Source organism: Sardina pilchardus, chromosome 2 (assembly GCF_963854185.1).
Source record: "Sardina pilchardus chromosome 2, fSarPil1.1, whole genome shotgun sequence".
Taxonomy (NCBI): Eukaryota; Metazoa; Chordata; class Actinopteri; order Clupeiformes; family Clupeidae; genus Sardina; species Sardina pilchardus.
The window spans coordinates 13,855,543-13,881,494 of NC_084995.1; the positions used below are offsets into that span (position 1 = coordinate 13,855,543).

Sequence of the window (25,952 nt, forward strand, 5' to 3'; positions counted from 1 at the left end):
CAACGCTGGGGCCCGAAGCAGGCTACTGGTCTTTCCCCTATTCTTCCATTCTGGTGACTGACTTTTGTTTCAAACTACGTTAAAGCCTACCCTGAAAGTAATCTGAGTACAGAGACATATTTTGGAACACTATAACCACATCATTAAATCAAATGTGATCAATTATTTGATATGATAATTAATAATTGTCGCTACTAAAAGAGTAAAATAGTTATTTGTCAAAATATTTAAGTGGCCTAAATGAAAAAAACTAGCATACAGACCGAAAAATATTCAATATTTCGCGCATGATAAACAGTCGGATGATAATAAGCATAATCAAACACGATAATGACACCCTTCCATCTCTAAACTATATCTCCGTTAATTCTGTTAATGACACCCTTCGGTAACAGGGAGAGACGAATGACAGCCAATCAGCAGCACTATCCGTACGACTTCAGAAGCCTTCAATGAGGAGTGATGCCGTGGGAGGGGAGAGGGAGAAGACAGCCCGTGAGGACTCAGTGATTGTGCGACATTCAACGGATACACATCCACGCTCGGACTTTCTGCCGCTATCCTTGATAACTGTGGTGAGTGTTCATTTGTTAACTTAACGTATAACATAACGGATAGTGTGCAGTGCTGTTATTTCTTTATTTTGTTTTATTTTTTTGCTGTTTTGCCACTTCGTCGCCATGGATTAAGGTGCGCTGATAATGTTGAAATGTTTTAAAATGTTTGAATAATCGAATCAACACGAAAAAAATAACGCGATATCATGACTTTTTGGATGGGAAATTATGGACAGGTAAGTTTTCGCCCACTTGTTTTAAGCTAATTTGTGTTACAAGTTTGACGGAAGCCTGAAATTACTCTATGATGTCCCTGATATGCAGCCAACTTTAGCTGGTTTTACTTAGTCTACTACCTTTGTCTTGGCAAAAGAAATGATTTTGTAGTTATAGGCTATAGCCTTCATGTTGTCACTTCGTTTTACAGAACAACACGCATCTTGTGTCCCCCTGGTTTGTTTCTGTGCACAGCATGGTCGCGGATAGCGCGTCTGCGTTTGACACTGCCGCCTCCCCAACAGGCTACCTGTCCAAGATGCGAATGCGAATTAACTGTTTCCTGTTTTCTAGTATAAAATCGTCATCTATTATTATAAAATTGTTTATTTCCTCTACCAGTAGTCCACAGATAATATAAATTATTTGGAGACAGGCAACTTTTGGCTACAATTCATTATTTAACTTGCGCTCCACTTTTCTCATTGTCGGAACTACCATTCAAAAACAACTGTGAAGAGTAAGCCTAGTATTTAGATAGCAATATGACCGCTGGATAGCAATTTATGGCATAGCATTGTTTCTTCATGGTAAATTAATTAGAGGAAACATAGCTACATTCAGTATGTGATAGACTGTTGCTTTGGACACGTTTGTCGTCATGAACGTTACAGAGCTCTGCATCTCTCATTCTCAAGTGTCCTTTCCACATCCTTATGGGTGCAGGTTAGGCCAACGTGTGGAAAGAACGACGTGTAGGCTAACGAATTTGTGCGGTAATTAGGTCAGTGTTGTCTCTGTGTTGCATTCTCTTAAGATACAATGGTATCTCCATTGGTATGTTTGTACAGCGGACGAGACAGTGAGGGGGAGAGATTACTGTGATAACTGGATGGATGTGATAATATATTGCGCTGGCTTGATGCTGGTGTATTTACAGCCGTTTAACGTGGACTAATAGATGTTCAGACAGGATACTGATCTGTGGTAAAGTTAATCCTGCCCAAGATTATCTAAAGTAAGTACTATATATCAAATGACATTTTCTCATAGAGCATGAACATAATTCAGACTGACTGAGAAAAGGGAACACAGATTAATAGCAAGTATTCTTGAGTGATTTCAACCATTATGATTCATTTCATGTTTAGAAATACTGATTCATCCGTTGATGGATAAAATGCACTCAGCTAAACACTAGGAATTTTAATGGCGAGCATTTGAGTTAAGATTTATTCAGTAACCAGAAGAAGGTCAGACAAATGTGACCTCTACTACTTAATTACAATGACCCTCAACTCCCTAGGTCAATCCAGTGTATAACCTCTGACATGGGTCTCAGCTCTAGTGGCGTTTGACTTCTGCTCTCACGAAGGGATTTAGCATATTTTCTGTCATTTACAAGAAAGTTTCCAGTGTCTGCTAACTCTGTGTATTCTGATCGACTTGTGGAAAAGGGAGAATTAAAATGATAATACTGTAGCCTACTTAACTGTGCTAAATGTGTAATATCGAAGACAAATACTCATTCCTCAAGATTCCTGATGATAGCCCCTATTGTGTGATCTAGAGGTTTTTGTAACTTGTTTTCAGTGGCTTGTAAGTGCTGTCCTTTGTGTAGATTGTTAAATGGGGCCTAGAGACAGTAGACAGAATACATGACCGACCCAGCATTGGCACTAGCAATAGCACTTCTTTGCTACTTCACACTCTTTCCTTTCTTCAGCATATTGTCAACATGCTACACATGTAAAGTGAACGAGACCCCCTGCAGTAGGCGTTGATTTCCTGTTAGATAAGTAAATAAACAGATAGATGGGATGTTTACTAGGCCTACATGTAGTAGCCTAACACAGAGAAGGTCTGACATGTGATTTGTCTTGTTTACCATAAGAGAAGTGATCATGCGGCAAAATATGATGAAATAAAAGTCCATATAGTCTTTGTACTATATCCATAGTGCATTCATCATCTTAGACGTCTTTTGAGTCGCCCAGCTCCCATAGACCTTCACTTACAGTATGTGGGCACGGCGAGGTGATGAAGTAGACTTCAGCAGTGAAATTGGAGTACTCCTTCTCAGCCTCATCAATAGTCTTGAGAGATGATTCAAATGAGCCCTGGATAACTCTTTTTTTTTTTTTTTTTTTTGCGGTTTCTGTGTCAGTGTCTGGCTGGAAGGTCACCAGGCCTGACCACAGATAATGTTACCCAGTGATTCAAGCTTTTTCTGCGTGGCGCCTGAGCGAGCAGGTCACAGCTATGCTCAGGGGTACACAGATGTGTGTGTTGAGGAGGTGGACTGCTAAGGAACAATGGTGTAAGTAGAAGGCTGGCTAGATCAGCCTCCAGGTGGGGGTAGTCCCGCTGTGGGGCCTGGTCACATGCGTGGGAGGGATAAGCGCCAAAGAAAAGGAGTTGCCCTGATGAAAGCATCTCTGCTTTGGCCTCGCTGACTCCCCTGACACTAAAGTGCTCCCTGAAAGTTTGTCTTTGAATTGATTTGGCCTCAGGTTTGGGTAATTTCCATATTTCTCTTGCCTTTTGTCAATGTCAGTGAATGTCAAGATCAGCCCATTTCCTTTTCTTTGCACACCGAGGAGATTAAATCACAGGGCCATTTAACCAAAGGAAATCAAACATCACATTGGGTTATGATTGCTATTAGGATGGTTTAGTTTGACCTTTCACAGAAAAAGCATTGTTATCATTATGGAGCAATCCTGCGATACTAGTGCTTTAAAAAAGCATGGTTAGAGGCATAGAGTAAGATGAGTTCTGACACATTGAGGGTGTTTCAGCTTAAGTAGAAACATTCGAATGCTGACCAGGACTCATAGGGCTTAAATAGTGAGGGGCCTGTCAGTCCATTACTTGTCAAGATTAATGAAGTACGAACCCCCGAAATACGCAAGTGGCAATAAATCTGGAGACAAGTTAATGGTACTGTCAAGCCGTCTAGTTGGGCTAGACATGTAAAAATAAACTATTAACAGCAATACGGTCCGTTCGGCTCTGGCAGTTTCAACAGCTCTATTTAGCTTATAACTCTCTGTGATTTGTGTTTGCTCGTTGTATGGAAGAGCAACAACAAACAGAAACACACACACACACACACACACACACACACACACACACATAAACACACACATATACACACACACACACACACACACACACACACACACACACACACACAGTAACTCTCAGAGCCAGACACACAGGCATTTGCATTGCAATAGATGACTGCATTCCAAGAGTGTATTACAATGTGGAGGGGAAGGCAGTGACCTGTAGGCTCCTGCTGTGGTCTTTGCTCAGCGGCCGTAAAGCTACAGTTCTCACGGCTCCTCCACCCTGGTCTCCTCCTCCTCCACCCTGTTCTCCTCCTCCTCCACCTACCTACTCACAGGAGGAAGGCACAAACAAACGCCTCGTCAACGTATACGTGGGGTTATAGAGGATGCAGTCTAACCCTCACCCCCCCCCCCCCCACACACACAGGCTTAGTTGTCTGAGAGTCGGCATCAGTCCACATCTTATGCACTAAAGCAAGCTAACCCATATAGATAGATTAGATCCTATTGACTGTTGGTTCCTGAATAAAATAGTTGATGTTTGAAGACATTTGGCATTGAGTAGTGATTCATCCATTACGTTGTCAGATTGGAAGTTGCTAAAACGCAATTGCAAGTGACAACGTTGTTTCCAGATCAGTCACTGGCCATCTCTGTTACATAATTAAGACACCCCATCTGGTGTGCGCAACACTCTCTGACAATAGCTAGTGCGGCACAATACCCAGTCCAGCCCAGCGGTCAGGGAAGACGTGAGTGTGGGTGACATGAGAGAGAGACACAGAGAGAGAGGAACGGGGAAGAAAAGAAGAAGAAACAGAAGAAGAAGAAGAAGAAGAAGCAGAACCTAGATTCTCTGGAGCCATTATCTCTCCCTGTTCAGATTAGGGCACACATGTTGCTGAGGAGATTACAGTTGTGCCAGTGATGGTGGTGGTGGTGGTGGTGTGTGTGTTCTCGCGTGGCCAGCCTGGGATTATAGCGTGTCTCATATGGTGTGACTGTCTTCCTCAGACACCATTATGCCGGCACGCTGAGAAGACCACTGTTTGCTTCAGTGAGTGTAAAGAGCATGGGCAGCATGGCATGATGATGCGCTCACGCTTGAGGAGACCCGAGAAGCTAACATTTGTCGGCCATACTGGCCAGATTGGAGCCACAGTTTGCACAGTGAGTGCTTTTTGGAGCTCGAGCAAGAGTGGTAAACAGGAAATGGTCTGCCAAGAATTGAACCAAATTTGGATTAATCTCCAAATGTCATTCTTTTATTTCCTTCCTTTATTTAATTTGGTTACAGGCATTGGTAGGCTTAATACGCCCTTTAAACACCATAACTTAAGTGAGGCAAGGCAGCACAATCATTAAAAAAAGAAATCACGTTTTGAATAGCGCTTTATCTAGGCACCCATGATCTTTGGCGACAGCTCAGATGTTCCTGAAAGGCATGGTGAGTGTATGGCAACAACAATTAGCACAAGACACCGAAAAGTCTAGAATTAAGGCTCATAAATCAATTTAGGCTAAGAGGCCAAGGAGATTCCAAGAAAGTGATGCCAGGACACCCTTTCAGAAAATTCGCTGTCTAGACAGCCACCTCCCCCCCCCCATCCCCACACACACACACACACACCTCTACGGACAGATCGATGTCTATTGATCACCCACTAACCCCAGAGGGACGACATTGAGTAGGCTGATTGGCTATCTCAAGCTCCCGGTGGAAGCAAAAGGATCCTGGCTCTCTTAGGGACTTTGCCACCTAAATGTGATTTGAGATCATCTAATCATCCAGCCCTCTGCACTGGCCTCCACTAACCCCCCTGGCCCAGGGGCCTGTCCGTGGAACCCAATGCTATCTGCTCACAGGGGTTAGCGTCCACTGAGTGCTATAGCTGGCGTGAGGAGGCATTTTCCAATACTGACCCATGCCTGTATTAAATGCATGCAGAGCAAATTTGAAATGCATATGCGATAAAAGGAATGCGATGTTGTTACATATTTTGATGCTGGTTTTCTCCACCAAATGAAGTTGTCCTTGATCCGATTGGGATGGGTGTGTGCGTGTGTGTGTGTGGGTAATTGGGCCTATGTCAGAGTGCATTTGGTCCAGTCATTTTCAGTTAATGGAGGGTTTTCTGACCACCTTCTTCATTAAGTGCCCGAGGGTGATGCATGTCTGTGACACCGGCTCATATTAGCTTCCCTGCTCGTCTGTGCTTTTCCAGCGGCACTACTCGTTACCTGTCGCCCTTCCCCTCTTCCCCCCTTCCTCTCTCCCTCCCTCCCTCCCTCCCTCCCTCCCCCCACCCCTCTCTCTCTCTCTCTCTCTCTCTCTCTCTCTCTCTCTCTCTCTCTCTGCTGCCTGTGGCTGCCATTCTCCTTCTCTCACTCCTAATTGCTCCCTTGGGATTCATAAGGACTACCATGGCTGTCTCTGGCGTGTCGTGGGGGCATTCAGCAGGGGAGCCGTGCTGAGCACACACACACACACACACACACACACATACTACGCACACACGCGATCATGCACACACATACGTGCGCACACACACACACAGAGACACACACACACACACACACACCCCCCTCCTGCCCTCACCACCCAGCCTCCACACTCCCCATGTCTTCCATAGGTGTCTCCGCTCCATGTCCTCTCGCCTGTCAGCTCGCTTCACCCTTTACCCCCCTCCTTTCTCTTCCTCCTCCTCCCTCCCCTCTTCCTCCCTCGCTCCTCTTATCCCCTCAGTCTCCAGTCCCTCCGAGCCGAAAAAGGGGACTGTGTCTTTGAGGCGGAAAAAACAAGGCATTAGAAAGAGAACAAGTGTAGTCTCAAGGACAAGACAAGATGTTAGGCTGGCTCATCTGAAAATAACAGTGTTTCAGTGTGAGATGCAGAAAATAGGCCGCTCTCGTTAATTTGTCAGTCGGAGTGTTGTGCGGGAGCTGCGACAAAACATGAAGCTTTTCATGAGAAAGGCTCAAAGCTTCTGCTGTCGTCTGTGCTTCTTCCTCCGCCTCAACCAGTCGACCACATCCTCTCCAGGGCCCAAAACAAACACTTTAAGGTCAGATAAACAAACGTTGCCCCTGTCAAATATCCTGAGGATTCTGGGATGAAAGGTGGCTGTGCTATCATACAGCGCTCCCCCACAGTAAAAATCAAAGCATTTTTTTTACTTGGGATGACATTTCGTTGTGGAATTATTTTGTGGAATTATTCAGACATCAGAGACACATCGTAGCATGAAATCCCTGTGTCACGCTGGAGGTTTTTCTGCGTTTATCACTCTGCGTATGGGCAGCAGGGGAGCGCACAGCCCTCCCCCGACGCCTCTCTCACAGCGGGACGGACTCATAAATGAACTAGCAGACATGTTGCGGCCACTAATCCCCGCTGACTCCCCGTGTGCCAGAGCGACTTCATTTTCTGTCAACTTCCCCTCCGCACAACTCCGCAGTTCCGCCAGGTCAACGTGCTGCTGTAAAGGGGGGTGGAGGGGGGGGGGGGTGAATCGAGGGGCTGTGTGCTGTCGATGAATAAGACGCTGACCTCCAGAAAGCTGTAAAGAACACTTAAGACGATTAGACATATGCTTCCGTGCACTCTTTGAACATACTTGTGCGGCCACGTGGTGCATTCAGCCTCGCTGATGTGACGGCAAATCAATACACCCCTCGTCCATTGTTATCATATGCAATTAAGGCCATTTCATAAGGCTCGACCTAATGGATGTGAATGGGTGGCATGCCATATACAGGGCTAAATGGGCCGCTCTGTGATCTCGTGTGGCCGTGTGAAATAAATAGATGTATTTGAGGCGGATGGACGGTGCCGGCCACAATGCGGCTGCTTTAAAGGCGGCAAATCTCCCTCACGTCGCCCCTCTGCTGCCGTCACGCAGGCAAATGTGACCTGTGGCATTTTTACACTGATGAAGCAATACATGCAAATGTCACCAGCCACACTGTTAATCATGAAAACCGCAGGCACTCCAATGTGATGCAAGGCGTAGGGGGAGGAAAAAAAGACAAAAAAAAAAAAAAACACACATAGGCATGCCCTTGCCTCAAAGCCCACCAGACCCCCCCCCCCCCCCCACACACACACACACACACCATTCACCTCACCATTATCAGCAATCACATTTGCAATTTTGCACTTGGGAAGAGGCGAGGGGAGCAAGGCCAGCCCAGTGCTGGAGGACAGGCGCGGAGGGAGAGCAGAGCGGTGTGGGAACAGGGCGCGGCTGATGCCTGATTATCAAGGGTTAGGGGAACGCCATGTGCTTTCTTTCCTGTGTTTTGGAATTTATGATCCAGGAGGAAAATATCATTAGCCAGAGGAGTGGAAATCAAGGCAGCTTTATTTCAGTGATAATGTCATACATGTAAATATGCACATAATTATAATAGTAATGAACAATGAATTAAGGGAGTGATCAACCCCCTCCACACACACACACACACACACACACACACACACAGACACCTCCCACTGTATATTTTAACAGAACACCTGAGGTTGTTTAATATGTGCACCTACAACGCGTGGGCGCAAGTGACACCCTTTCTACTAGTTGTTTAATATGTATTAATGTTCCAGTATTCCTGTTCTAAAGACCATTTGCTGTGTTGCTGTTCTGGATATCTTAGTGAAAGCAATGCCCTGTGTTGGCTCTCACTCCCTGTGGTTTTACTTAGACTGCTGCTGCTTACAGGCTGCGGCTGTGGAGGTCGTCATAGAGATATTAGTACTTCATTATCTACAAGTTCATTATCAAGTCTTTTCCCTACATTTTATTTGATTTTATTTTCAAGAGTACTATATTCTGGCTCTTATTACAGTAAGTTAAGTCACACACACTTTTCCTTGTAGAGGACAGGAATGCAGTTGTGGCTTGGAGTTATGAATTTATATAAGTTATTAAGAATGAATATGCTTCCGAACTGTGCATGTGTCATCACTAGATTTTTATCTTTAGTTTTATTTTATTTCACTCAGTGTGTCTCCTGCCGTTCCACCTTCACTAAAGTCAGCACAAATTCTGTGGTGTGTGGATGAATGTAAACACAGAGTGTGTTCCAATCTTGTGTTTGTCTCCATGATAATCTCCAACCCTCTTAAATAGGTCACAAGGTACCCCACTTTCCCACAGTCTGCAAATCTTGTGTGTGTATGTGTGTGTGTGTGTGGTGTGGTGTGTGTGTGTATGTGTGTGTGTGTGTGTGTGTGTGTGTGTGTGCGTGCGTGCGTGCGTGCGTGCGTGCGTGCGTGCGTGCGTGCGTGCGTGCGTGCGTGCGTGCGTGCGTGTGTGTTTAATTTCATAGGAAATGAAATACTGCCTCATTTTCATAAATTCTTTCAAATGCAGCAGCCCTTTGTACTGTGTCTCCACCCAGGTCCTCAGAGAAGAAAATGGGGACAATTGCTGGCTCTATTGCAGCGATACATATTATAGGCTCATTACGCACAACATGGCACTTACCCAGAGGGGTTGGTTGATTTGGAAACCTCGGAGAAAATAAAACAAATACAATTCTAGGACTCAATGAATGTATTCTGTTGGCAAATCCTAGAACTCCACGCAAATATACAGTGCTCATATGGAACACACACACACACACACACACACACATAAACACACAGTGGAGCACAGAATGTAACAGTATACATTTCAAAATTAGGCTATAGCAGAATTTCTGAAAATGTGTTTATTTAAAGGAACACGCCACAGTTGTATGAAATTGGGTTATTCACCATCTCCCCTTGAGTTAGATAAGTGAGCAAAAAAATGTTTTGTCTCTGTGCTTGCATTGTCTTAGTCCGGCAGCACCCCCCGCTAGCTTAGCTTAGCATAGTGAATGGAAATCTCTCCTGCCGGATAGCATGTCATGAGTAAAAATGAGCTGACAGCAACAAAAAAACAAATACAAATGGTGATGCAGATTAAGACAAGTGGATTTCCTAGGCAGGTATTGATTTGGGACTGTATTGGGGCGAAGCACAGGTGAAGCACTACTGCTTGGGTGCAGAGATATCGTGAAACGCACGAGTGCCTTGTCTCACTCGTCACAGAATGGACAATCTCTGCTCACAAGTACCAGTGCTTTGGGATTGGTCAATTGCTTAATGGAAAATGTTGCCAAACGGCGTGACAAGCACATACGCATATAGTATTTTATTGTTCTCTCACCTTGTAGAGCCTATAATGAAATGGCTGACATTAAACCACAAAACTGAATGGATGTTTGAGACATGACTATGGCCATAGCCAGGATTTCTCAAGTACTCAGAGAGATCAGCTAGAAATTTCAGGAGCATGCCCCCTCGGGATGAAAAATAAGCCCTTAAATGATGACATATGGCGAATTTTGCAGAAACCAATCGATGAATTGACATGAATAAATGTCATACGGTATATTACAGCATAAAGCACATTTACATTATAGCCTAGTAGGCCACAGGCCTAAGAAGAGCAAAGTAGCCCATGTAGGCGTATGCAAGACAAAACCATAGAGGGCGGAAATATAAAGGCTATCATGATCATTTTGCCAACAATATATAGCAAATTTTGTTCATAAGTTAAACCAACACATTTTTTCATTTTTTTCAGATGCACCTATATATCTCAAGAGCATTTTCCCAAATTGGCTTTAGTGATATTTACACTGGTCCCTGCTCCATCTGTTATAAGAATGCTCTGCTTCTCCTCATCAGAGTAGCATTTTGCATTTATAAATTGCAGGGTGTTAGGCTTGTACCTGTCGACTCTCACACTCTTGGGAGGGCCCTTCGCCTATTATTTCCCTCTCTTCTTCTCACACTTTCTCCTCAACTGCCTGATTTCTCTTTCCTGTCTCCTAAATCTAACATCTAAATAACAGTACATGTATGTCTAGGCAATATTCAGATGATAGTCTATCCATAGCCTAATAGCCTAACATTAGGTACCAGAGGCTAGACTGGCTAGACTGCACCTTCAAGTGAAGTGAAACCTGATTACGGAGAACATTGACTTGACTTGCAAAATAATTATTTCTTAAGCCATCGCTTACTGGATGTGAAAGTTCCAGAATACCACGGGATTCTAAAAATACAAACTGAAAAAGAACCATAGATTGGTCATTTTGTTATATTATAATTATTGCAATATAAATTATGCAGCCTCTACGCCCTTCCTCTCCTGTAGGATTTGATCAGTGTTCTTTTTAAGTTGAACTAGAGTAATGCTTAACTTGTGCTCCTTTACTCTAGCCTGGATGCCAGACCGAAGTTTAGCCCCCTACTGGCGTTAGCATGACCCCCTTCCACCTCGTTCTTTAGGCTGCTCTGAATGCATTACATGATCACAGGGAAACCATGGTAATATAGTCACAGAAAGGCTTATCCAGAAAGCACAGATGTTGTTGCACAAAATTACAATCACAAAATTAGTTACAATTTCCCCCTTAATTTATCTCAAAAAGTGGATCTTCATACATTTTAGATTCATTAGATTTAATGTGAGATATTTCAAGCCAGTATACTGTATATATATATAAATAATCTAAAATAATATCTGTTTAAAGGTGTTTTTTCAGATTTGGTCTCAAATTAGCCTGGCTATCTCCAGACTTAGCTCAATCTTTTGAGATTGAACATTAGTCTGGGGAGACTGCACTGTATTTCTACTGCACAAGAGGTATGATCAATGGGCATAGTTCAAATGACTTTGTACACTTGGATAGTCCTTCAACCAATCAGACCAACGATCCGGGTGCACCTGGTGGATAAGCCAGTATGTGATTGGTTCCAGCAAATGTGGACAGGAAGCAGGAGAGATAAGTGTGCAGGGTTAACCCACTCTAATCTCAAATCTGAGTATGCCATTGAATTCCCCATATATGAAAACCTGTAAAAGCACATTTCATTCAGATTTCTATCTTGTTTAGTGAAAAGATAAGCGTTTAAGTAGATCAAAGCCTGGTGGTGATGGCCATATTGAATTTTTCATTCTGAGGCATTATGGGACATTTTCAAGCTATAGGCATACAACAGATTTGAATTCAGCACCTCTCAATACCTTTGGGGGTTCTGTTGTCTGGAAAAGTGACCCTGTCTAAATGTCCAAGCATTCTCTGTGGGTTTTCACCAACACATCTGAACAGCAAGAGCTGAATGTTGTTGTTGTTTCTGTGGTGTTGTCTTCTTATTATGCCAGCCCTCAATGCATTGTTTGTGTCCTGTTCCCACAGGTGCGCCCTATCTCTCAACTCCTCCAGCGAACTATGAGCCTGCCAAAGATCTACAGCTTCCGCAGATAGGATCCCCGGGCTGCTCTGCACTAACTCCACGGAACGCAAAATGAGGACTTACCTCGCGCTCCTGCTGTGGGCCGCCGCGGCCCTGGGAGTGGACGCCATGGTCTTTTTCCGCGGCTCCAGGGGGGTAGCGGGGAAGGAAACGGACCGGCACAAATCAAAACACGGAGTGCCTCTCAGGCGAGCGAAACGAGGCTGGATGTGGAATCAGTTCTTCCTGCAGGAGGAGTATATGGGATCAGACAATCTCTACATAGGCAAGGTACAGTATGCTAAATTGGACCCTGAACTTGCCCTGATCATCTTCCGCGGGCTTGATCTTTGATTGACAGTCATGTGAGGTGCGAGTTCAGTGTGATTCAGCTGAAGAGTAAGGGTGTGAACTGCGCTGTAGAGATTAATTAACTTGATAATTGTTTAGGGAACCTGTCTAGCAGAAAATTTCATAGGTGTAAAGGGTGGTGAGAGAGTGCAGTCAAGTTTAACGAAGTTAAAGCAACTTTTGACAGTGGATATAATTCTAAGCCGTAGGGGAAATGCCCCTTCCTCCCACTCAGGCGACTGTTGCAAGTAGACTGCAATTTATTAGTCACCTCAGTAAATGTGATGAAATAAATGTTGCATTTTACATCTGACCTCCAAATTAACAGCCAAACGTTCCAGATGAATTGTATTAAATGTTCTCTTTCTGCAGAGATATCTGGGGTATCTGCATGATGCCTGACAACTGTGCATGAATGTTCTCTTTAAATCTTTATGACTAAAAAGAGCTGAAGGCTGAATAATAACCATCAGTACAGGACTATGGATGTGTAGTTCACCCTGGAAGAGAGAGGGAAAAGAGAGCAGTCGGCACAAGAGGGAGTTCAGAAAAAAGGGAAGCGAGCAAGATGAAAAATTCCAGGTTCCACAGTCTCTTTCAGTTCAAATTAGCATCAAAAACAAATGAAAGAGAAATTCCCATTCAGGACACAGCGATGTGGCTTGGCCCGCGATCACAGCTGTCTATCTTCAGAGTGTTCATTTATTTATATAAAAAAGCTTTTGAGTTTGACTTTTGCTGTAACACTGACAGATGGTTATTGAGGTTTTTTCAATGAAATATGTTTAAAACACAGTGAAAAGCTGCCATTGTTTTTGTATCTGAAAAGTAACTCAAAAGTCATTCACTCTAATACTGATCAGTGAGTTATTTACTTTTAGGAAACCTATGTGCACATATTTGAGTGATAACATCCTCAGTGTTTTTTCATCTTGTGATCTTTTGACTGCAAGTTAATTAGATATGCAAATGATGTGATACTTCATTTTCAGGTATCAATGTGGTGAGGAAGTTCATTAATCCTTATTTTCTGGAAACAGGAAGCCATCTTCAGAATGCTTGCAAATTTAGGGGTAGAAAGCCATTTGGTGTGTACGTTTTGCATGTTCGTTTGATTCTCATAAGCAATCAAAAGCAGTTGCCTTGAACTTCCTGTCTTTTGTTGTAGCGCAAAATGCAATCAAGCTGACATTACTTTAATGGGAAATGACTTTTTTATCACCTTCTTCTTATTTAGCACCTGTGAGTGACTGGCATTTAGCAAAATTGACTTCTGCTAAGTGCGACTTGAGCTTCAGGACCATGGGACCTCGTTCCATTTTCCCTGCCGAATTACCTCCATGTGAACACCACCTTGATTTTTTGAGTTTAAATCAATCAAATCAAACCTTTTCCTTTCTATCAACAGCTGCACTCCGACATGGATAAGGAGGACGAGACCGTGAGGTATGTGCTCAACGGCGAAGGCGCAGGAACCATCTTCATCATCAACGAGAACACGGGGGACCTGCACGTCACGCGGAGCCTGGACCGCGAGTCCAAGGCCAGCTACATGCTGAAGGCCCAGGCCGTCAACAGGAAAACCGGCTACCCGCTGGAGCCAGAGACGGAATTCATCGTGAAGGTCCACGACATCAACGACAACGAGCCCAAGTTCCCTAAGGAGGTCTACACTGCCACCGTCCCAGAAAGGTCGAACGCAGGTAAACACCACTGAACGCTTAGTGACCTCTCTCTGACCTCTAGCTGATGGAGACGAAACATATGTAGACGTCAACACCCCGGTGTCTGTAAATTATCTTTAAATATTTTAGTACAAGTAATATCTAGTCAAAAACCTGAGATTGGTGTAAGGCAAACACGTTGGCCAAATACGGCCCATGATATTGGTGTTGACCCTAAGGATGGCATTTTAAGCCACACTACAAGATAGGGAAGCCATAAAGCTCGTTCTCCCCTTTTCTGACGGAGTTCATGGTTTTTGCTTGGCCTCTCACAGGCACATCGGTGACCCAGGTAATAGCAGAGGACGCGGACGACAGCATGTTCGGCATGGCGGCCAGGCTGGTCTACAGCATCAGCCAGGGTCATCCCTACTTCTCCGTGGAGCCAGCTACAGGTCGGTGTCCTTTCATTTCTTTCAGCCAACTGGGAGAGTAAACAGGGGCCAGTCAGGCTGAAGCCGGTATTATTTTCCAGGCTCACAGTGGTTTTTGCCCTAGTATGAAAAAAAAAGGAGTAATAATAATAATAACAGCCAGCGAATTTAATCATTCCTAATGTACAATCTGGATCGTCTCCCATTGAGGTCTATGTTTAAACAAGAGAGAGATGGAAACACAAAAGCCCCCCCATACAGATTACCAGCCGGCTTACCACTGATATGGTTTATCCCAGATGCACCCTGGGTGATGATGTGTGTGTCACACCAGAGGACATGACATCCTAAGAGCTCTAGACTGCAAAAAGCTGCGTGTTTATCAGCCAGGATGGGTAATCTGGAAACGTTTATGCCATTCAAAAAAAATAAAATAAAAAAGATCTGCTCCAGGGGTCATCTGTGTATGGACGGATGTTAAATCGACCACCTCCTTGCATTGTTAAATGACCTTGTTAGATTGTCATATATTAATGATTTAACACAGCGAACGCTGAACATCTACTGATTTTGGTCAAGTCACGTCATCAGAGACACAGCTGTACAAGCGATTGTCTCACCTTGCAGCACAATAGCCGCTGTCTGTGTTTACTTGTGCGGACAGCTATCTGTCAATCAGCCACTGATTTCCATCGGACGCAAGGTGACTGTGTACCTATGTAATGTCCTGGAGAAATCAATACAAATCTGTCGCTCACATGCAATCCGGTCAGTCTTCCACTAGAGCCCTTATCTCTCCTGCTGTGGCTGGACGCGTGCCGTGTAAAATGTGCTTGCCAGACAGTATGCAGGTGGAAGTCATTTCTATTTTTGTTTTTCTCTTTCAGGCATCATCAGGACAGCCCTGGGGCCCTCGGACATGGACAGGGAACAGCGGGAGCACTACCAGGTGGTGATTGAGGCCAAGGACATGGGCGGCTCCAGGGGGGGCCTCACAGGAAGCACCATCGTCAACATCACGCTCACGGACGTCAACGACAACCCTCCCCGATTCCGCACAAGTAAGACTCCCCGTGGCAATGCGCGGTGACGATAGCGTGTGCAGAAATGGCGGGTTGATGCGTGTGGGTCTGAGGCGGCACTGCTGCGAGGCAGCGCGGTCGTGCGGGTGGGATTGAAACGAGGCGAAATGGTTTCCCGAACCAGAAATGGCACAATGAGCTTCGCAAAGTGCACAAGGTCGGTGTGATAATCCTGATTCAGACGGAGGGAAGGGACTCAGCGCACTTAATTCCCTCCATTTCGACAGCTCCCGCTCTCTCCCGGCTCCAGCAACAAAAATAAAGCACAACAGGCAGTTCAGTCCCCTGGATGCAGGCATTAGGGGCTTGATGCCTTTAAGCCCTTTCTCTAATATTACAGCTGGCGCATCTGTGTGAAGTTATGGAAACTAGTGGAGCGTCCTCTAATATCAGCCGTTCCCCTGGTCCCATGGCCCGCTCGCCGGAAGAGCTTATGTGTCTGTGTGCTTTTCCCCGACTGCAGGTGATTATACGTTCAGCACCCCGGAGACCACTGAGATAGGCAGTCCCATCGGGAGGGTGAAGGCGTTTGACCAGGACATTGGCGTCAACGCCGAGATGGACTTCAGCATCATCGGCGGAGACGGACAGGACGTGTTTGATATCACCACTGACCGGATCACACAAGAAGGGGTGATCAGTGTTAAAAAGGTGAAACTTCCTTGGCCTTTAAGCCTCTGTTATGGGCTGCATCAATGCCATGTCATCTTTTGTTATATCTATTAGATCATGGCACATAATCACTCAACACACTCACACTACACTTGCAGAACACACTACCATTGACTTATTTTCCATCTCCTTTTACTGCAGTCTCTTGATTACACTGTGGCTGGTGCTTAAACTCCTGCACTCTCATCCAAAGTAGACATTATTGTTACCCTAAGGTCTCCTCTACAGTGAACGTTAAGCCTCATTTGTAAATTGCTTTAGATAAACGAATATGGAAATGTGACGTCTAATGTTCTAATAAGGTTCAGCGGGGGCCACGTCTTCTAAATCCTCGGCTTCAGCAGGGTTATCGTGTGGGAAGAGGGGCGAGCTTACTCACGCTGGCGTTTGTGTCTTACTGTAACCTTTTGGCTCCAGCCGCTGGATTACGAGAGGAAGAAGTCCTACGAGCTGAAGATCCAAGTGCAGAACCCGCGGCCGCTGGTGGACCTGCAGATGCAGGCGGTCAGCAAGGCCACGGTGCGCATCAGCGTGGAGGACGTGGACGAGCCGCCGGTCTTCGAGCGCTTCACCTACATCATGGAGATGAAGGAGAACACCGCCGCCGGCTCCACCGTGGGCTCCGTCAGTGCCATGGACCCCGACATCCGGCACGACCCTGTCAGGTGGGGCTATACTCTCATGTGCCCCTCACACACACACACATCCATACATACACACACACACACACACACTTACATACAAACAGATAGTACAAGCCTACATATACACATGCATACATACATGGCTATGGCTATGGCTATGGCTATGACTATGGTTATTTAGCAGACGCCTTTGTCCAAAGCGACATACAAATAAATAACAATACAAATTAAATTAACAGTGAACAATTACAAACTAGGGAGAATAGTAATATTATCAGTAAAACAATCATTTTAAGCACTAACCTAATGAGAAATAAAACATTGAAAGGAGAATAGCAATCAAATAAGTCACTCAGTTAATTATATATAATAATAATAACTAAAGCATGGTATGGCTAAATTTAAGGACAATAGCAAAATAAATTTCAAATTCTATCAATAGACAAATTATAACAAAACAATACTATTATACAAACCATAACACATCACAAACTCAAAGGACTAAGTGCATATTAAATAAATATGCCTTAAGACCCCTCTTAAAAGATCCAAAGCTGTTGCTGGAACGGAGAGCACTGGGCAACTCATTCCACCAACACGGAACCACTGAAGAATAGGATCTACAATTTGACCTAGCATGTATGGTTGGTCGACATAACAGACGCTCCTCAGAAGATCGCAATGGGCGGTTGGGAATGTACATCGTGATTAAAGAACTGAAGTAGCTGGGAGCAGATCCAGTCAGTGTCCTATAGGCCAGAGTGAGAGATTTAAATTTAATTCTGGCTACTATAGGGAGCCAGTGGAGAGTAACTAGGAGAGGGGTTACATGTGTCCTCTTTGGCTGATTGAAGACCAGTCGTGCTGCAGCATTCTGAATCAACTGTAGTGGTCTTAATACACAAGCAGGTAGGCCAGCTAACAGAGAATTACAGTAGTCCAGCTTGGAGATAACCATTGCCTGTACAAGAAGCTGAGTGGAATCTTGTGTCAGATAAGGTCTGATCTTCCTAATGTTGTACAGGGTATACCGACATGACTTTGCAATTGAGGCAACATGCTCAGAGAAAGTAAGTTGGTCATCAATTATGACACCCAAGTTACGTGCCGATCTGGTTGGAGTCAGTGAGGATGAATCAAGCTGGATATTGATCTGTTGGGGAATAGCTGTTTTTGCTGGAAACACCAAGAGCTCAGTTTTGGAAAGATTAAGCTGAAGGTGCTGATCCTTCATCCAGATTGAAATGTCCTTCAGGCATGCAGAGATCCGATGGGAAACACTAGAGTCCTCAGGTGGGAAGGATAGGAAAAGTTGAGTGTCGTCCGCATAGCAATGATATTCAAATCCATGAGAGCGAATAATCCCACCTAAAGAAGTGGTGTAATACATACATACATACATACATACATACAGACACAATACAAACCTACATGTACACATATACATACATGTATAGAGTACATGTATATATTAAAGGCTACATACAGTATGCACACACATATAGAGACATTCATTCTCGAGACATAGAAACACTGCAATTAAAATAATGAACCAGACATGCCTGCTAATCTTTATGAACCTCTTTCGGAGCATCCTCACTGAGCCTGTTTACGAATACAAATGAAAAACGCTCGACTTTCTCTCTCTCGTTTAATACCCGCATCCTCCACTCCACACCCCACACCCCCCACCACCCCCACCCCCAGGCAGCTCTCATGCAGGTAATTGTAATAGATAGCCATTATTAAAGCAAATGAGCATATTATCAGAGTGCCGTTCCCACTGAAGATCAAGCTGATTTGCGTGGCTCTCCATCTCGTCCCACGGCGGCCTGTTCCCCAGGAGTGGCAGAGTAAATAGGGGACGAGCGAAGGAGCGCAATTAGAGGTCCCTCTTCTGACTGGGAACGGGACCTTGGGGCATGTAATTATCGGAGTCATCAGAGGCAGAACAACTAACACCAGCGCTCCAAACACCAGGAGGCCAATTAGGAAATTGAACAATCCCTGTGAATGATTGCATGTGTCTAAAAGAGAGAGAGAGAGAGGGAGAGGGAGGGAGAGAGAGAGGTGGGGGGAGAGATAGAGAGAGAAAATGAGAGCGAGGGAATTGACAGCCAGCGGCAAAGGACAGGAAGATTTTCAGCAGTCTGTAGACACCTTTGTCTTTCGCCACAGCGTTTTCTTTGTAGCCGCCACTTTGTGAGACTTATTATTGTGTCCGGCAGGCAGTGCTCTCTGTGTGGTCTGTAAATGGCCAATTAGCAGTCAGGGGTAACTTTTTTTCTTTTCCTTCCTTTCTAGATATTCCATTGATCGACACACGGATCCAGATCGTATTTTTAATGTGCACGGCGGGAACGGCTCCATCTACCTGCTGAAGCCCCTGGATCGGGAGACGGCAGCCTGGCACAACATCTCTGTCGTGGCCACCGAGTTCAGTGAGTGTCTTGCTAACGCTAAGCTAACCTGCCCAGGGCAGCTCAGGCTCCAGGTCAGAGGGGAGGAGTCATTCACAAGATGGGAGTTCATGACTGTTGTATAGCGCTAAGGGCCCTAGAGCAGTTGGGCAAATGTTGGGCAGAGCAATCACCTGACCCAGCTGTATTTGTGCCCAGGATGCTGCTCATGGTGTCAAATTGGCATGGAGATTTTGCATAGCTATCCAATAAGCTTCCGTTAGACTTTGGACTTTGGACTTTGCCTGCCATTTCAATTAAGGCCATAAATATGCAGCATTTTTTAATTAGATGATAAAAGCCAGTCAGTGATGGTGTTCGAAGCTTTGCCGTTTTGAAATGCCTTCCCTTCCTTTAGTTATTCCCTCAAGTGTCTCCCCTGTCTGTCACACTGGCAGTTGGCACTGGCTTGTCGTAGGTAAACGAATAACAAGCCCATCATGGCTTGATTGCCGTGGTGTTGCATTGAGGTATCAGTCTCATCTCCCCTTATTGCTCTCTGTTACAGAGTCTGAGGTAATCAATTGAGACTGAAGTTTCTTCTGAGCAGTTACTCTATTGACATCCAGCTAATTGTGTGGATAGCTTTGTCAGATATCACAAGAGGAATTTAATTAAGCTTGGCTGGGAATATGACAAATCTCCTTCTGCTTCTCGAGTGGGCCCCGGTTGTCAGTGTTCCACAATTACAGTAATACAAAAGCATGGCAATTACAGATAATGCACACATACAAAGGCATGTTTTATCTAACAGCTCTGCTTGTCTTCCACCAGACAATCGGGAACAGAAGAGCAGTGTTCCAGTGTTTGTCCGTGTCTTGGATGTCAACGACAACGCACCCACCCTTGCAGCATTCTACGAGACGTTCGTCTGTGAAAATGCAAAGTCTGGCCAGGTACACTTCTACAGTACTCATCTCAGTGTTAGGCTATGGGGAACATGACTGTATACTCATCCCAGTGTCATGCTATGGGGAAAATGAACCTGTAGTCTCATCACAGTGTTAGGCTATGGGGGAAATTAACCTGTAGTCTCATCACAGTGTCATGCTATGGGGAAAATGAACCTGTAGTCTCATCACGGTGTCAGGCTATGGGGGAAATTAACATGTAGTCTCATCACTAGTCTCATCCCAGTGTCATGCTATGGGGGAAATTAACCTGTAGTCTCATCACAGTGTCAGGCTATGGGGGAAATTAACCTGTAATGTCATCCCAGTGTCAGGCCATGGGGGGAATTAACCTGTAGTCTCATCCCTAGTCTCATCCCAGTGTCAGGCTATGGGGAAATGAACCTGTAGTCTCACAGTCTCATCCCAGTGTCAGGCTATGGGGGAAATGAACCTGTAGTCTCATCACTAGTCTCATCCCAGTGTCATGCTATGGGGGAAATTAACCTGTAGTCTCATCACTAGTCTCATCCCAGTGTCAGGCTATGGGGAAATGAACCTGTAGTCTCATCACTAGTCTCATCCCAGTGTCAGGCTATGGGGGAAATTAACCTGTAGTCTCATCACTAGTCTCATCCCAGTGTCAGGCTATGGGGAAATGAACCTGTAGTCTCATCACTAGTCTCATCCCAGTGTCAGGCTATGGGGAAATGAACCTGTAGTCTCATCACTAGTCTCATCCCAGTGTCAGGCTATGGGGAAATGAACCTGTAGTCTCATCACTAGTCTCATCCCAGTGTCAGGCTATGGGGAAATGAACCTGTAGTCTCATCACTAGTCTCATCCCAGTGTCAGGCTATGGGGAAATTAACCTGTTTCAGGAGGGGTCAGGAGGGACCAGACACTAATGCACTCCCCTCTGGTTTCACTGCCCAGCACTGGCTGCTAAAGTAACCCACACAGAGATGTACAGGTAGATAGGCACCCCACCCCCGCCCGCCTCCACGAATTGGCCTTGCAGACCCTCTTTTGTGAAGACAGCCTGTCAGGGGAGATGACGGTGGCTGTCAGCCTTCCAGACCCACTCTCTGATAATGCTCCAGCTGCCGCGGCCTTCATCCCCAGCCTATTGTCCATCCCTGCACATCTCACTCCATCAAGTCCGCCCACTTGCACTTTCCACAGCCTGCGCCTTTTGTCATGCAATGGCACACAGCTCAGAGCAGCCCAGCCCTATGCCCACCACAGTTAAACACCAGGAATACGGCTCAGCCTCTCTGTAAATTGAAACGCGTGTCAAAGACACTGCCGTGTGTATGTGTGTGTGTGGGGGGGTAGAGGGTAGACACAGTTTAGAATGTTGTTTTTTCGGACAGACTGTTTTTCCATTTCAGTCATGAGCCACCATTCAGCGTGCTCTTCCTTTTGTTGTTGTCATCCAAGCCCCTTTCTCCGGCATTGTTTACTACATGCAGCAACCAAAAAGGAAGTAATAATAAGCTAATTATGTTTCCCCTAATGAGCAGTCCTACATGCCGAAGAGAGGTTGAGCAAGTCATTCATTAAATAGCCTGCCTCAGTGTTTGTGTTGCTCCTCGTTTGACACAAATAAATGGGCTTTGGGCTGAGTAGCCTTTATTTCACAACTCTTGAGCTGGTAAATGGAGAGGTGGACGTTTGCTGTCGCACACGGGAGGAAGCGCGTTTCTCATTAATTGTCTTTCCTCTCTCCTCTCGTTGCTCCCATGGATGGAAATATTCCTTTTTTGAGGGAACTCATTCTCTACTGTTAACTACTCATTTGGGGTAAAGGTTAAGGTTATTAGGCAGCCTTAATAAGTGCCGCATATCAGAACAGGAAAGTGTCTGTAGAATTGGTCATGTGTGAAATGCGTGTGAATTGCGGCACTTTCAAATTCAAGTGCCATTCTAAATTACTTTTTTTTCCCCTGCCAGAGAAATGGATTTTTACTTAGTCTTGGCTGTCATTGGCCAACGTTGTCCTTCTCCTCTACCATTCAAAGACACATAAAGCAAACTGGCGTCTGAATGTGTTTCCCAGGTTGTGAGTTCAGCTGGAGGAATTCATTGTCCTGTTTCTTCTCTCTTGCAGAAAATTCAGACCATCACAGCGGTGGACGAAGACGATCCTGCCGGCGGCCATCGCTTCTTCTTCAAGCTGGCCCCGGAGAGTTTAGAGTTTAGACCCAATTTCACTCTGAAAGACAACCAAGGTAAATCCCTTCCTGAGCCTATCACCCCAGTAAGCCCTGCAATCTCTGCATAGACCACAGCTCACAAGCTAGAAATGGCCATGTCTGCCATGCCAGTGCTGTCACTGTGGGGGAATGTATTACAGTTGGTTTATGTTTATGGTTCCCAACAGACGCTTTTGTCCAAAGTGACTTACAATGACATCAAACACATTACATGGTCATTAAAATTAACAATGTAAAGTCACAAAAAGCCTGAATAAGAATATAAATCAGTGAAACAATGCAAAAGGATGATAATAACCATCATACAAACCACAACTCTGTAAGAATACAATTGTTGGGCTGTTAAGACATTTCAATACCCAAACCCAAAAGCCCTTGTTTACCGAGAGCAGCGCGTTTCGGAGACTCATGGAGAGCCGAGCTAATTAAAGAAGAGTTGTGCAGCACATTGTTCCGCTCTCGTTAGCCTTACTTAATGAGCCTCCACTTCAAAACTCCGCCATTAAACACGTTTGATTGCAGATCATTCAAGCACACGCACTGAAGGTCTGTCTCTGATGTCTCTTCCACCCCCTGCCTATTTCAGACAGCACGGCGTCCATATTCACCCGCCGCACGGGCTACCGCCGGCTACAGCAGAGCGTGTTCCACCTCGCCGTGATCATCTCCGACGGCGACTACCCCATGCAGAGCAGCACGGGCACGCTCACGGTGCGGGTGTGCACGTGCGACCGCGACGGCAACATGGAGATGTGCAACGCCGAGGCCCGGTCGGGCGTGGCCGGCCTCAGCACTGGCGCCCTGGTGGCCATCCTGCTCTGCGTCATCATCCTGCTCCGTAAGTAGCCTATTCTTAAATATCCTCCACCTCTTCCTCCACTACCTTCTCCTCCTCCACCTCTTCTGTCTCCTCCTCCTCCTCCTCCGCCTCCTGTCTCCTCCTTCTCCTCTTCCACCTCCTCCACCTCTGTCTCCTCCTCCACCACCTCTTCCTCCACCTCCTCCACCTCCTCCGCCTCCTCCACCTCCTCCTCCACCACCTCCTTTGTCTCCACCACCTCCTCCTCCACCACCTCCTTTGTCTCCACCTCCTTCTCCCCCACACCCACACACACCGCTGCTTGTGCCCCCCCCGGCTCCCCCCCCCTTTTCGTCCATCTGTCCTGCCCGCGCTGCCAGGGATAGCCCGCAGCAGGCCGGCGGGAAAGGTCACTGCAGCCTCTGTTTACCTGTATCCGTTTCATCAAGCACCTGCTCCAGCGCAAACACTCCTGGAGCCAGTACATTCATACAGTTCACTGGCCCTCCACCACCACTTCTCTTCCCTGTCCTTATGAGGGCTTCTGCTGCTTTGATGTGTCGCGCTCCAGCCTGTGCCTCTCCGCACTCGTCCTGCCATCCACCCGCGTTTAGAGATCGCTGACGACACACTCCCGTGCAAAGGTGCAAAGGTGGCTCCCTTTAGACCCGGCGGCCGGAGTAATGAATACTTAACGGTGACAGAAAGGTGCGAGTCATTACAGTGAAGAACGATGCAATTAGCACGGCGTATTACGGGGTCCCGCACGAGGCTCGCGTAAGAGCGCGTGTGTGTCGGGGGCCGCTGGAGCTAACGCGTGTGTGTTGGCACTGCGCTAATGCGTGTGTTCCTGGAGGTAATTGATGTGGAGCGGGCGCGCCAGGGCCCTTTCTCCCGCCGGTTGGGGAGCGCTGGGCGGTCAGGCAGCGGAGCGCAGAGGGTGTCACTACAGAGCGGTGGCTCTGGGCACGCGTGTGAAGTGTGTGTGTGTGTGTGTGTGTGTGTGTGTGTGTGTGTGTGTGTGACGGGGTGGGGGGGGTAGGGGGGGGGGCTGCTGCACGCATGACGGGAGCAACGGGAGAGCACATCAAACGCAGCGCGCCTGACACACAGGGATCGCTTTCATTCGCCACATTCATTTCATTTCAGTTCATTCCCTTTGCCTTGTTCTCGTGCCAACCTCTCTGCTGATGAGAATGCAGATAGCTCTGGATGAAATTGTTTCCCAAATGAGTCAGTGTATATGGATAATAGTCTGCCTGTCTATGAAGCTGCCTGTCTTCCTGTTTGGCTGTTTGTCTGTCTGTTCGCCTACCTCCCTGGCTTTTTTGTTTGGTTTTGTTTTATCTTCCTCCAACATTCTCTCTCTCTCCCCCTCTTTCTCTCTCCCTCTTTTTCTCACTCTCTCTCCATCTCCTGTCTCCATGTCGACGGCCTCCCCCCCGTTGTCACCTGTTCTCTAACACGTGCCCGTTCTGTGTCCTGTCTCTGTCCAGTGATCGTGGTGCTCTTCGCCGCCCTGAAGCGCCAGAAGAAGAAGGAGCCGCTGATCATCTCCAAGGAGGACGTGCGCGACAACGTGGTCAGCTACAACGACGAGGGCGGCGGCGAGGAGGACACGCAGGCCTTCGACATCGGCGCCCTGCGCCACCCGGAGGCCGTGGAGGAGGCGGCCAAGCAGCGGCGGGACATCATGCCCTCCGAGGCGCTCTTCGCGCCCCCGCCGCTCCTGAGGCGGAGCGTGGCATCGGCGGCGGCGGGCGTTGGCGTCGGCGCGGCGCCCCACACGCGGGACAACGCCGACGTGCGGGACTTCATCAACCAGCGGGTGCTGGAGAACGACCTGAACCCCACGGCGCCCCCGTACGACTCGCTGGCCACCTACGCCTACGAGGGCAGCGGCTCGGTGGCCGAGTCGCTCAGCTCGCTGGGCTCGGCGTCCTCGGACGACCCCGCCGAGCAGGACTACAACTACCTCAGCGAGTGGGGGCCGCGCTTCCGCAAGCTCGCCGACATGTACGGGGGCGAGGACAGCGACAGGGACTCCTGAGAATCCTCCCCCTCCGGGGAGCGGTCGCCGAGGAAAGACGGAAAAACCAATCTGAAGAAAACGGAAAGAAGCAGAATCTGTTTCTGTTAAGGAAGTGGAATATGCAGCCTGAGGTTTTTTTTTCTTTAAAACAAAAGTGCCCTTGACTCTTTTTTTGGACCTGATGCCCTAAATTGCTCCACCAATCTCTCTTTCTCTATGTCTCTCTCTCTTTATCTCTCTCTCTCTCTCTCTCTCTTTCTATCCCTCTTTCTGTGGCATCATGCAGTTTATTTGTTGTTGTTGTGCCAGGCAGACACTGAAGAGGAAGTGGGCTTCCCTTATGAAGGGAATCAAAGGATTGTAAGAGCACTCTGGTGCTTCTCACTTTACTGTGCCGTCTCCGTGGCACTGCAGGCACTGTGCTGTGCTGTGAAGGACACTGGCCAGTGATAAAGGCTGAGGCCATCTCAATAATCACAGTTACAGTTAATCCTAACTAAGTCCTTCTTCAGCGACTCAAGTACAGTGTTCATGTCCTTCTCGAAAAAAAAAATACCAAAATATTGGGGAATGTCTATAACTAG

The 25,952-nt window shown here is 46.5% G+C and overlaps 1 protein-coding gene across 1 annotated transcript; it reads left to right on the plus strand.

Annotated features, from left to right (window-relative positions):
• The first annotated feature begins 475 nt into the window (after positions 1-475).
• Positions 476-25,401, plus strand: cdh6 (cadherin 6). The gene is made up of 12 exons (XM_062519576.1): positions 476-575; positions 12,086-12,413; positions 13,882-14,176; positions 14,473-14,592; positions 15,459-15,632; positions 16,117-16,304; positions 16,743-16,990; positions 19,274-19,410; positions 20,203-20,324; positions 22,432-22,552; positions 23,124-23,375; positions 24,833-25,401. Exons 2-12 carry the CDS (start codon positions 12,195-12,197, stop codon positions 25,384-25,386), a joined length of 2,430 nt encoding a protein of 809 aa, XP_062375560.1. The 5' UTR covers positions 476-575; positions 12,086-12,194; the 3' UTR covers positions 25,387-25,401.
• Positions 25,402-25,952: the final 551 nt, after the last annotated feature.

Bases quoted from the DNA above. Each gene is read 5' to 3' on its own strand.
- cdh6 (XM_062519576.1), top strand. From the start codon at position 12,195: ATGAGGACTTACCTCGCGCTCCTGCTGTGGGCCGCCGCGGCCCTGGGA. The intron at 14,177-14,472 runs GTAAACACCACT...GGCCTCTCACAG, and splicing joins CCCAGAAAGGTCGAACGCAG to GCACATCGGTGACCCAGGTA. The intron at 14,593-15,458 runs GTCGGTGTCCTT...TTTCTCTTTCAG, and splicing joins CTCCGTGGAGCCAGCTACAG to GCATCATCAGGACAGCCCTG.